Source organism: Eschrichtius robustus, chromosome 5, assembly GCF_028021215.1.
Source record: "Eschrichtius robustus isolate mEscRob2 chromosome 5, mEscRob2.pri, whole genome shotgun sequence".
Classification (NCBI taxonomy): Eukaryota; Metazoa; Chordata; class Mammalia; order Artiodactyla; family Eschrichtiidae; genus Eschrichtius; species Eschrichtius robustus.
Window position 1 is genome coordinate 54,961,752 of NC_090828.1, and position 13,304 is coordinate 54,975,055.

General features: G+C 39.9%; 1 protein-coding gene across 5 annotated transcripts in view; it reads left to right on the forward strand.

The window, feature by feature from the left end:
• Positions 1–13,304, forward strand: part of TTN (titin) — a 279,823-nt gene that overhangs the window by 19,214 nt on the left and 247,305 nt on the right. For all 5 annotated transcript variants that reach the window (XM_068543885.1, XM_068543886.1, XM_068543888.1 and 2 more), the window contains 18 exons: positions 955–1,236; positions 1,497–1,562; positions 2,275–2,533; positions 2,750–2,810; positions 2,924–3,139; positions 4,061–4,203; positions 5,455–5,660; positions 6,213–6,446; positions 6,557–6,801; positions 7,632–7,918; positions 8,037–8,201; positions 8,302–8,470; positions 8,578–10,268; positions 10,414–10,695; positions 11,265–11,531; positions 11,629–11,901; positions 12,003–12,266; positions 12,360–12,620. In XM_068543885.1, the coding sequence (XP_068399986.1) occupies positions 955–1,236; positions 1,497–1,562; positions 2,275–2,533; positions 2,750–2,810; positions 2,924–3,139; positions 4,061–4,203; positions 5,455–5,660; positions 6,213–6,446; positions 6,557–6,801; positions 7,632–7,918; positions 8,037–8,201; positions 8,302–8,470; positions 8,578–10,268; positions 10,414–10,695; positions 11,265–11,531; positions 11,629–11,901; positions 12,003–12,266; positions 12,360–12,620 (5,371 nt within the window). The remainder of the gene's footprint in view (positions 1–954; positions 1,237–1,496; positions 1,563–2,274; positions 2,534–2,749; positions 2,811–2,923; positions 3,140–4,060; positions 4,204–5,454; positions 5,661–6,212; positions 6,447–6,556; positions 6,802–7,631; positions 7,919–8,036; positions 8,202–8,301; positions 8,471–8,577; positions 10,269–10,413; positions 10,696–11,264; positions 11,532–11,628; positions 11,902–12,002; positions 12,267–12,359; positions 12,621–13,304) is intronic.

Consider the following 13,304-nt stretch of genomic DNA (forward strand, 5'->3'; position numbering starts at 1 on the left):
ATTTTGTAAAAGGTGGTGTGTTACACAGTTCAGTTTTCCTTATTCTGTGAGACATTTCAGAGTAACTTAAATGAGAATTGATACCAATAATAAAGACAGACATTGAGAAATCATGTGTTCGTATCCTCACTGTAGCAAAATGGAGAGGTGGTACTGTGTGGTAGTTGGGCTGGATTGTGGAATCACACAGCCCTGGATAAGTACCCTGGCCTCTGCCCCTTATTAGCTCTGTCATCAGGGGCAAGTTAGTACATGTAAAAACCTTAGCAAGTTGACAGGGCCTAATAACCCTCAATGTTAGTCACAACTGTTCTTACTTTACACACCCAAGGCATAGAATCTAAACTTTGTATGCTTCAAAGGATTGTAAGGTATATTTAATACCTACATTTGGGATAGTCTCAAATTACTATTGAAACCAAATAACCATGGACAACTATAGAATAAAAAGAGTAAGGAAGCCCTTAAAATATTTTTCTAAGCATCTCCATTTTCACCTTTCACACAGATTTGTGGCCGAAGCCTAAATGTGCTATTTTAAAGTAGTTCTTAGGAATTAACCAAGTATTTAAAATTTTTATTATTTTTGAATTTCCCACTGTAATATTTTCAAATACAGCTTCATTGGGATGGTTAAGTGAAAATTCATGACCGAGTTTTAGAAGACCTTCAGTCCCTTTATGATAAGAGCGTAAAATAAGAAGCTCTAAGTATAACTCTGTACGAAAGATTTTCAGATACATTTTAGAAACTGGCAGGAATGACAATGAGCTTTATAACTGGCTTATCTCTGACTTTTCATTAACTATAAAAGTGATCATGAGAACAATAAAAAAGGGACCATATAGAAAAGAGACTCAGACTCACCCCAGGAATACTAGTGGCAAAGCAGTTCCGAGTAATGACTGGGATGACAGTTAAGTGACTTTATTTTCTGACTCCGTTTCTCTTCAGGCATCAATAGCCGGTAGCGCTATTGCCACGTTACAAAAAGAGTTGTCAGCCACATCTGCTGCTCAGAAGGTCACCAAATCCGTGAAGGCACCTACTGTGAAGCCCGCTGAGGCTAGAGTGAGAGCAGAGCCCACCCCTTCACCCCAGTTCCCCTTTGTGGACACACCAGAGACTTTTAAGAGTCAAGCTGACATTGAGGTGAAGAAGGAAGTCGGGGTGGGCATCACTGGTGACGCAGTCCGCGAAGAGCACTTCGAAGTACTGCACGAGCGTGAAGCCAAGGTTGGTCACCGGAGCGCCCGCTGTCTCTTGATCCATTCCTATGGAGGAGGGCCAGGCGCTTGGCCAGTCTGTGCTACCGAAGTGGTCAGCCAGGTGTCCTGCCTTTCTCCATCACCGTGCTCACACTTCATTTTATTGAGCATGGTGTGGGTCAGAGCTCTTTTTCTCAAGTTATTTTTATGATTTTGCATATGCTAAGAGCTTATGAGGCTTCCCCTAATTTCCTGAGCATTTTGTAACATCCTTTGTAAAAATTGCAGGTAACAGAAACAGCGAGAATACCTGCGCCTGTTGAAATCCCTGTTACTCCGCCAACTTTAGTCTCGGTGAGTAAAGTTGATTGTGTTGGATCATATGCATGTCTGATCAAATAATTTTCATATATGCAAAGATCAGTTTCTCAAACTGGAAAATGCCGTGAGTGCATTTACAAGTACTAATTTTAAGACCACATACTATTTGGCAAGGAAAGGGGGAATTCTGTGTGACAGCCATCAGTCATGTATTCAACAGATTTAATGAGTTTCTGTTATGCATACGGCATATCGCAAGACCAATCTGGCCCTCTTTGAAATCTTTGTCTTACTATCAGAGAAGATGTACGTAAATAAGCGTAAAAAAATGTAGAAGGTGATAAGCACTTCAACAGAGGGAGCGACCGGAGGAGAGCTAGATTACTTCCAATTGAAGGTAGCATGGAAAGCTTTGCTGAAGAGGCAGCATCTGCTGCTGAGCCTTCAAGCTTCGTTAGGATTTGAATATGTGCAAAAAACAGAGGGTACAGAGTTGCCCCATTATATGGCATTAATACAGTTCTACCCTATGAACCTGGAAAGGCCTTACATTTATTTCAGATTGGGGATATTCCAATTTCCAAGGGAGTTTCTCTACTAATATTTCTAGAGTCTTGATCTTAAGAAAGTATTTTATGACAATTAGAGTGTGCAAGGTCAAACCTCCCCCACATTTGTTACAACACATAGAGATGATTCATGAATATGCACGCGTATCAATACTTCCTTTTTCTTCTCTCTTTAGGGCTTAAGGAACGTGAATGTTATTGAAGGTGAATCTGTCACCTTCGAGTGCCACATCTCTGGATACCCATCCCCAAAAGTGACATGGTACAGGGAAGACTACCAGATAGAAAGCTCCATTGATTTCCAGATAACCTTCCAGAGTGGAATTGCTCGTCTTATGATTCGTGAAGCCTTTGCAGAAGACAGTGGGCGATTTACTTGCAGTGCTGTGAACGAGGCTGGGACCGTCAGCACATCCTGCTATCTAGCTGTGCAAGGTCAGTGGCCACACCCCCACCAACCTTCCACGCATGCAATCACTGTCGCCTGACACTTCTTTTCACCGTACGGTGTCTGCACACCTCGCAATGGAGCGCCCTTTTGGAATTGAGGGGTTGATTATGGGGTCAACTTAACTGTGATGCTAAGCCGAGGTCACTAATGAAACAAACTAAACACCTGACTTAACAAGAGAAACTTCTGTCTTCTTCTAGTGTCAGAAGAGTTTGAAAAGGAAACAGCTGTGGCTGAGAAAATTACCACAGAAGAGAAACGGTAACACGTTTTTTTGCTAATGAGTTTTGTTGTAGTACCGTTTTGCTTTTTCAGTCCTTTCGTATTGGCAAATTGCAGTCCAGAAGCTAACATGAAGGGAATTCTCTTTCCAGCTTTGTCGAATCAAGGGATGTGATAATGACAGATACTAGCATCACAGAGGAACCAGCAGGGCCTGGAGAACCTGCCGCTCCTTCCTTTATTACAAAACCAGTGGTACAGAAACTGGTAGAAGGTGGGAGCGTTGTATTTGAATGCCAGGTTGACGGCAACCCAAAGCCCCACGTCTACTGGAAGAAGTCTGGTGTTCCTCTAACCACTGGATACAGGTATTTTGACGGCTGAATGATAGAGTTCTCTGTGATTTGTCTGATATGTATATGAAGCCAAGAGAGAATTAGAATTTACCTACCCCACCATCCCTCAAAGGTAGGCTCTTTTGTCATGGAGCCTTCATAGTGTGCTTTGAGGTATCTTCATGTTTTCATACGAAGTCTTATTGAGGAACAAAGCTATGTGACAAAAGTGGATGGAAGATACATTTCCTTATATTCTATTTTGATTCACTTATAATGCTAGTGAAATGGAGAAAATGGTGTGGATTTTTACACACACAACATATTCTTCTAGAAGGGATTGGAAAACAACTTTCAATAAAAATGCTTAGTAATTAAGCCACTAAAAGATAAAAGAAAAAGGGTCACGTAATGAAGAAGAAAGCTAGTTATACATGAAAATCTATGCTAATAAATTTGCTGCAATTGAATATAAAATTTAGCGTTGAATTTCCTGCAACTTAAACAATCTAAAAATGTAGCCATCGTATCTTGAGAAGAAATACAGTATACCAAAGGCTTAATATTGAAATGTTTAAAGGAAGTTATTTTGATGATTCATTTGATCTTCACATAAAACAATGAACAAAATAATGAGCAAAGAGAAATATCTAAGTGTTTAAATGGCCTCATCATTTGCTAACATAAACACTGAAGCCCCTTATTTCCGTACAGTTGATTCTAGTAGTATTATAGTCTATTATTTATTTTAAAGAATATATTACTATTATTTAAAATGAAAATTTTAACTTGCTTGGCCCGCATTACTCGTGCTCATGCATTTTCCTCAATTTTCAGCAATCTTATATTCTATGGTGGAGCTTAGTCCCATGTTTAGGATCATTGAATTTTATACCACAGATCCACATAAGGGTTACTTGTGGCTGAATTTTTTGTTTGTTCATTTCCATAAAGATACAAAGTGAGTTACAACAAACAAACAGGCGAGTGCAAACTGGTGATTTCGATGACGTTTGCCGATGATGCCGGAGAATACACTATTGTTATTCGTAATAAGCATGGAGAAACTTCTGCATCTGCCTCCTTGCTTGAAGAAGGTGAGTGCAATTCTAAGTGGTTCCATGTGCACAATAAGAATGGAAATGCAGGGAATTAGCAGTGCCGTGTGATTGTCAAAAGGCCTGTTGCTATATCCTGGTTCTGATACTGGCTGTGTCCCCATCTGACCCATCTCTTGGCCTCAGCTGTATAGGAAATGTTTTAGATCACACAGCCTCCAAAGCCATACCAGTGCTAAACTTCGAAGGTTCTAACAATAGTTTCTTTTCGGTACATTTATTTCTAAGCATATAATGCCTTTGAAAATGCAGGGATTCTAAATCCAGTTGCCTTCCAGATCCAGACAGATATTAGTGATCACAAGGCAGACAGTGGCAAACTGGAGAGAGTATACGCCCTGCCTCAAGGGGGCAGTAGCTCCCCAGCTCCAGTACGTTGTTGCCAGGCACGCAGTACCAGGCTCAGCGTTGCTAGAGCTTCCGATGTTTTTTTTTTTTTAACATCTTTATTGGAGTATAATTGCTTTACAATGGTGTGTTAGTTTCTGCTGTATAACAAAGTGAATCAGCTATACATATACATACATCCCCATACCTCCTCCCTCTTGCGTCTCCCTCCCACCCTCCCTATCCCACCCCTCTAGGTGGTCACAAAGCACCGAGCTGATCTCCCTGTGCTATGCGCCTGCTTCCCACTAGCTATCTACTTTACATTTACATTTGGTAGCGTATATATGTCCATGCCATGGAGCTTCTGATGTTTTAAAGAAAAGCTAGAAATCAGGATTTTCAATATTTATAAGTAATTTGAAAAAAAAAAAGTGTAATAACATTTAGGTTAAACAAAATGTATCTGTGGGTCTCCGTTATCTTTGCCTAGATGTTCGCATTTATAGTGGACCATCCACGTTCTGTCTCATTTGAGCTGCACAAAACTCCTTAGGGTTAGGATATTATCCCCATTTGGCAAAGCACTCAAGGCCCAGGAAGATAAATGAATTGCCAAAAGCCACATGGCAAATTAGGAAGACCTCTAGGGTTGATCCCCAAAGGACTGGCTACTAGTTTAAAATTCTTTCTACAATAGTAGTGGCTGCCTTGACTTGCTAACATAAGTTTGGGTTTGAAATTCAATCTAATTAGTCTATATTGAGCACTTTGATAGTAAAATTTGGCAGATCTGGCTTTTGGTTATCAACTTTCCGTGGTGTAGGACTTGCTTGAATGAACAGTGGCATGAAGGCTTTTTCATAAGAACATTAAAAATTAACTTATGTTCTTAACTCCTAGCTGATTATGAGTCACTGATGAAGTCCCAGCAAGAAATGCTTTACCAGACACAAATGACTGCATTTGTGCAAGAACCTAAAGTTGGAGAAATAGCACCTGGATATGTATACTCTGAATATGAAAAAGAGTATGAAAAAGAACAAGCCTTAATTAGGAAGAAAATGGCCAAAGATACTGTAATGGTCAGAACTTTTGTGGAAGACCAGGTGAGTATAACAATAATGACCAAGTAAATCACTTCATACATTATACTTTCCTCCCACAATGCCCCTCTTTTTGTTTGATATTTTCATTTTCAAGTGATAGGTCAGGGTTAGACTGCTATAAACATGTCCAGGTTCACTGCTGACGAGGTTCCTTAATCTTCATAACATGTTGGCACTATGACTTTAGAAATTGGAATTACGTATAAGCAGGAAAAACAAATACTAGCACAACCAAGTTCATTACTGCCAACATTTTGTCATCAGTAGGATGAACATCGCATATATAACCCATACTCTTAGAATGTCATTGACCCAAGACACCACAGCATGAACTGACAAAGATGACTGGAATGCAGATTAAAAACAAAACAAACAATGACCCATCTAATTCTCACTGACAAACAAACAAAAAAGCAAACACAAAAGCCTTCTAGATTTTTCTTCCAGTTAAAAATTTTAATCAAACCTTATCTATGAAATGAATACTCTTAAGGAATTTCTGTCAGTCAGCATATATCTTTTTAATAAAATGTCATCTTTTTCACTGCGTAGGAATTCCATATTTCTTCCTTTGAAGAGAGACTTATTAAAGAAATTGAATACAGAATAATAAAGACTACATTAGAAGAACTTCTTGAAGAAGACGGAGAAGAAAAGATGGCAGTTGACATTTCTGAATCTGAAGCTGTTGAAGCAGGATTTGATTTAAGAGTCAAGAATTACAGAATTCTTGAAGGGATGGGTGTTACTTTTCATTGCAAGATGTCTGGGTATCCATTACCCAAGGTAAAATATAAACATTGATCATACCTCCATGCTACAATAAAGACATAAATAGGTTACAGTATAACCATTTTATCTAAATTTTATTGACATATGCATGCTATTATTTGCAGATTGCATGGTACAAAGATGGCAAGCGCATCAGACATGGAGAGAGATACCATATGGACTTTCTACAAGATGGCAGAGCTAGTCTACGCATACCTGTTGTTCTTCCGGAAGATGAAGGCATCTATACCGCGTTTGCCAGCAATATTAAAGGAAATGCAATTTGCTCAGGGAAATTGTATGTGGAGCCCGCTGCACCACTTAGTGCTCCGACTTACATACCCACACCAGAGCCAGTGAGCAGAATCAGGTAGACTCGTGATAATTTGTGTTGACTAGTATTGAAATTGTTTAAAACACCAAATATCTCTGTAGCAAATTGCTATTGTGTGGCAGAAAAAATTGAAGGCTGAGATAGCACAGAAATTTGCCATTCGCAATGCCGGCAGTTGCCCAGTTTTTATTTCTTGTCCCTATGTAAGCTGAGAAAAGCATTTTCATTGTGGAGCATATTATTTATTTTGCCAGTGCTATAGCTAACGTAATGAAAGCTATAAAGGTTTATTTGACATCAGACTTTACAGATGTTACCTTAATTTATACAACAACCTTGCCATGGAAGGATTATCATTGCTATTTTGGAAGTGGGAACACTGAGCTTCCATGACCCTGTGAAAATTGCTTTAGTTCACCCTGCCTGTGTGGTGGTGTCAGCACTTGAAATCCAATCCAAGCCAATCAGGCTGCAGTGTATAGATGGAGTTTGGGATTTTTTCAAATATAATTTCTATGTTTTTCCTCTTCTGGGATAAAGAAGTATATTTTTCTTTTTCCATAAATGTATTCATGTGGTTGTTTAAGCAACCAGCATTTATTGAAATATTTTGGTAGTTGAACCAAAAAGGTTCGGTAACTAATTAAACCCAGTGGTGAGGGAGAGACAGCATTAAGGACCATTCTAAATGAACAGCATAGCTTTGGGGGCAATAATAATGTATTCCTTTTTGGATCCCAGCAAGTTTGAGGTACCTTTTAACACGTACACAAAGTAAATTCTAAAATAACATTAAGAAAGAGCTTTGTCTTGCTGAGTTTTCTCTATGCCTCATGAAAATATTCTGCTTTGCCCTTTTTCTTCAGATCCATCTCTCCACGTTCAGTGAGCAGATCTCCGATACGCATGTCCCCTGCACGGATGTCGCCTGCACGGATGTCCCCTCTACGGATGTCCCCTGCACGGATGTCCCCTGCACGGATGTCCCCTGGACGTAGGCTGGAGGAAACAGATGAGTCACAGCTTGAGAGACTGTATAAGCCAGTCTTTGTGTTGAAACCTACTTCTTTCAATTGTTTAGAAGGACAGACTGCCAGATTTGACTTAAAGGTCGTGGGTCGACCTATGCCAGAGACCTTCTGGTTTCATGACGGTAAGTATAAGTTTTTGCTCATAAATCATTAAACACAAAAATAAGCTTATATGTATGTCTAACAATTTAACAATAACTATTTTAACATGTTTTCTTTTTTACTCAATTTTTTTTACAGGTCAGCAAATTGTCAATGACTATACCCATAAAGTAGTCATTAAAGAAGATGGTACCCAATCACTAATTATTGTCCCCGCAACACCCAGTGATTCTGGAGAATGGACTGTGGTTGCCCAAAACAGGGCAGGGAAATCATCAATTTCAGTGATTTTAACCGTGGAAGGTATTTGCTCTGAAGATTAAAAAAGAAATTACCTTATCACTTGGGTTATAAACAGGTAGTTCAGCCCTACTCACTCAGAGTCATGACCTTTCTCTTTCAGCTGTGGAACATCAGGTAAAACCAGTGTTTGTGGAAAAACTGAAAAATCTCAACATAAAGGAAGGTTCCCGACTTGAAATGAAAGTCAGAGCTATGGGTAACCCCAACCCTGACATCGTATGGTTGAAAAACAGTGAGATCATTGTACCTCATAAATATCCAAAAATCAGGTAAGTTTGCTTGAAAAATAATAAAACTAAGCTCATTACACAAATCCAATAACCAAGGAAGCCACAACTACTTCTGTACTGATGATTAATTTTCCCACTTTTAATAGAATTGAAGGAACCAAAGGAGAAGCTGCCCTTAAAATTGACTCCACTGTCAGCCAAGACTCTGCCTGGTACACTGCAACTGCCATTAATAAGGCTGGCCGAGACACTACAAGATGCAAAGTAAATGTTGAAGTTGAGTTTGCAGAGCCTGAGCCAGAGAGAAAATTAGTCATCCCACGAGGGACATATAGAGCAAAGGAGATTGCAGCCCCAGAACTAGAGCCCCTCCATTTGCGATATGGTCAAGAGCAATGGGAAGAGGGTGACCTCTATGACAAAGAGAAACAACAGAAACCATTTTTCAAGAAAAAACTCACTTCCTTAAGACTCAAGCGCTTTGGGCCTGCCCACTTTGAATGCAGGCTAACACCAATTGGTGACCCAACGATGGTGGTGGAATGGCTCCATGATGGAAAGCCACTGGAAGCTGCCAACAGGCTCCGTATGATCAATGAATTTGGGTATTGCAGCCTTGATTATGGAGTTGCATATTCCAGAGACAGTGGTATCATTACTTGCAGAGCTACTAACAAATATGGAACAGATCATACATCTGCTACCCTTATTGTCAAAGATGAGAAGAGTCTCGTGGAAGAATCTCAATTGCCTGAGGGGAGGAAAGGCTTACAGAGAATTGAAGAATTAGAGCGGATGGCTCATGAAGGTGTTACAAGTGTGACAACCGATCAAAAAGAGAAGCAAAAGCCAGACATCGTCTTGTTCCCAGAGCCAGCAAGAGTACTTGAAGGGGAGACCGCCAGATTCCGTTGCCGAGTGACAGGCTACCCTCAGCCCAAAGTCAACTGGTACCTCAATGGGCAGCTCATCCGCAAAAGCAAAAGATTCAGAGTTCGCTATGATGGCATTCATTATCTGGACATCGTGGACTGCAAATCATATGATACAGGTGAAGTCAAGGTCACTGCAGAAAACCCTGAAGGTGTGATAGAGCATAAAGTGAAGCTTGAGATCCAACAGAGGGAAGATTTTAGGTCTGTCCTTAGGCGAGCCCCTGAGCCAAAGCCTGAGTTTCACGTACATGAACCTGGAAAACTTCAGTTCGAAGTACAAAAGGTAGACAGACCTGCTGACACCACTGAAACTAAGGAAATTGTGAGGTTGAAAAGGGCTGAAAGAATTGCCCATGAAAAAGTGTCTGAGGAGTCAGAAGAGCTGCGTAGTAAGTTCAAGCGCAGGACTGAGGAAGGCTATTATGAAGCCATTACTGCTGTGGAGCTCAAGTCTCGTAAGAAGGATGAATCCTATGAAGAACTTCTAAGGAAGACAAAAGATGAACTTCTCCACTGGACCAAAGAGTTAACTGAAGAGGAGAAGAAAGCCCTTGCTGAAGAAGGCAAAATCACTATTCCAACTTTTAAACCTGATAAAATTGAACTAAGTCCTAGTATGGAGGCTCCTAAAATCTTTGAAAGAATCCAAAGCCAAACAGTGGACCACGGATCTGATGTACACTTCCGGGTCAGAGTGGTGGGGAAACCAGATCCTGAATGTGAGTGGTACAAAAACGGTGTAAAGATTGAGCGCTCTGACCGAATCTACTGGTACTGGCCTGAAGACAATGTTTGTGAGCTGGTCATAAGAGATGTGACAGCTGAGGACTCTGCCAGCATCATGGTAAAAGCCATCAATATAGCTGGGGAAACCTCAAGTCACGCATTCTTACTCGTCCAGGGTAATTTGAATTTCTTTCATTTGATGGATCTGTTTCTATTTATCCATGAATATCCAGTAGTGTATTTCTTTTTATTTTCTTTTCCCATTATCCAAATTGTGAATTTAATTTAATGTGCTTTTTTTTTTTTTCCTTTTTCTTATAGCCAAGCAATTGATCACTTTCACACAGGAATTACAAGATGTTGTTGCTAAGGAAAAAGACACCATGGCAACATTTGAATGTGAAACCTCAGAGCCATTTGTCAAAGTGAAATGGTATAAGGATGGCGTGGAGGTTCACACGGGAGATAAATATAGGATGCTCTCTGACAGGAAAGTTCACTTCCTCTCCGTCCTGACAGTCGACACATCTGATGCTGAAGACTATAGCTGTGTACTTGCAGAAGATGAAAACGTAAAAACAACGGCTAAACTTATTGTCGAAGGTAGTAAATAATGATTTCATTCCTAAGTTTTAAAGTCACCCTTAGTATGTGATAAAATTAGCTATGCAATTTTCACTTCATAAGACGAATTACTTGGGAATTAAATATAAGCTCCATAGCAAGACTCATGAATTTATACTGGTAATTAAGAATATTGACAATTTGGATTTTGTATTTTTTATTTTTTTGGCCGCACTGTGCGGCATGTGGGATCTTAGTTCCCCGACCAGGGATCGAACCCGCACCCTTGGCAGTGAAAGCGCTGAGTCCTAACCACTGGACCACCAGGGAATTCCTGACAATTTGGATTTTGAAAAGCAAGGTCATTCTGATACCTTGCTTTTAAATTTTTTATTGAAATATAATTCTGTGCTTTAAAAATAATTTTTAAATTAAAGTAACTCCTTTTAATTGACAATTTATTTCTCAGTCCAGCAGTTAGATATTAAGAGTATTCCTGATAGTATGGGGGGGGAGCGGGATAAGAGATTTACAAGGAATTTTCTCTATCCTAAGTCTAGATGCATAACTCTCCAGCGAAATTAACTTCTCCTTCTCTTATGCCTCAGGTGCAGTCATTGAGTTTGTGAAAGAACTTCAGGACATAGAAGTTCCAGAATCATTTTCAGGAGAGTTAGAGTGCATTATAACCCCGGAAAATATAGAAGGCAAATGGTATCATAATGATGTGGAGCTTAAATCCAATGGCAAGTACACAATTACATCTCGCCGTGGACGTCAGAACCTCACAGTCAAGGATGTGACCAAAGAGGACCAGGGAGAATACAGCTTTGTTGTCGACGGGAAAAAGACAACCTGTAAACTAAAGATGAAACGTAAGCCTTCCCCTTCCTGTCAGCCTGCAGTGAGCATCGCTATGGCTTATTGATAATAAATAATCATAACATTCTTTTTTCTCCCCATATTTCACAGCCCGCCCTGTTGCTATCCTACAAGGACTCAGTGATCAAAAAGTCTGCGAGGGTGACATTGTTCAGCTTGAAGTTAAAGTCTCCTTAGAGAATGTGGACGGTGTCTGGATGAAGGATGGCGAAGAAGTGCAGCCAGGCGACAGGGTTCACGTTGTGATAGACAAGCAGTCACACATGCTGCTTATTGAAGACATGACTAAGGAGGATGCTGGACATTACTCCTTCACCATTCCTGCCCTTGGACTGTCAACCAGTGGGCACGTCTCTGTCTACAGTGAGTGCGACTTACATAGTCTTGTTGTATGCTGTCAAGTGAGCACACATTTCCAACAAAATTTGTATTCACAATTCCTTTGTGTGTGTGTGGTTTTGCAGGTGTTGACGTGATAACACCTCTAAAAGACATTAACGTGCTTGAGGGCACCAAGGCTGTGCTCGAATGTAAGGTCTCAGTCCCTGATGTGACTTCTGTTAAGTGGTACTTAAATGATGAACAAATCAAGCCTGATGATCGCGTGCATGCCATTGTCAAAGGCACTAAGCAGCGACTTGTGATTAACCGGACCTATGCTTCAGATGAAGGTCCTTACCAGCTGATGGTTGGCAGAGTTGAAACCAGCTGTGACCTTTCTGTAGAAAGTAAGAATTGTTCCATGTCACTTAGTATTATTTTAAGCATTCTTTTTTCCCAGTATAATAGTAACCAAGTGATTATTTTATTTTTCCCCCCAGAAATTAAAATTATCAGAGGTCTTCATGACCTTACCTGTACAGAGACCCAAAATGTGGTCTTGGAAGTTGAACTGTCCCACTCAGGAATTGATGTCTTGTGGAATTTTAAGGACAAGGAAATCAAACCCAGTTCTAAATATAAAATTGAAGCTCATGGAAAAATATATAAGTTGACGGTTCTAAATATGATGAAAGACGATGAAGGGGAATATACATTTTATGCTGGAGAAAATATGACATCTGGAAAACTTATCGTGGCAGGTTAGTACATTTATCATTTAACCTAAGTTCTTATGTAGGGCAGTTGTTTTAACTTAAGAAATCACTGCCCATTTCCTCCCAAGTTCCCACCAGTTTCCCACTTCCTTGCCTCTGCTTATGCTGTTCTCAAAACCAATAATACCCTTGACACTATTCCCATCAGCCTAAATTCCAAATGTTCTTCCAGGAAGTCGTAGCTCAAATGCCATCTCCTCTGTGAAGCCTTCCTTGATCTTCCCATTTGTAGAAGATCTTAACCCTCCAACCTCAGGATCACTTTATGTGTGTTTCTTTCATGACCCTGACTCATATACTTGTTTTATTCCCTGTTTCTTCTTCCCACACCTGAGTAGATGCTCCCCAAATGTGGAATTGCTTCTTTCTCATCTTTGTATAGTCCAATACGTTGCACATGATAGATTGATGAGTTAACGTTTGGACTGAGTTTTATTTAAACTCTCCTACTGTGAAGATGTATTTCTTTTTTTTATTGCTCGTTTCATTCACTTTTGTTTTCTTTGTTCCCTTCATACTTTATAATGAACCCAATGAATATTTTTAAAATATACCTCAATGTATGTGTCTGTGTGTCTCTTGTGAAATGAAGTAGACCATTCTCAGCAGAAGCCACCAGCTTAAAAATGAAGAATCAAAAGTCTAAACCAACTGTCAAGAAAAAACTAG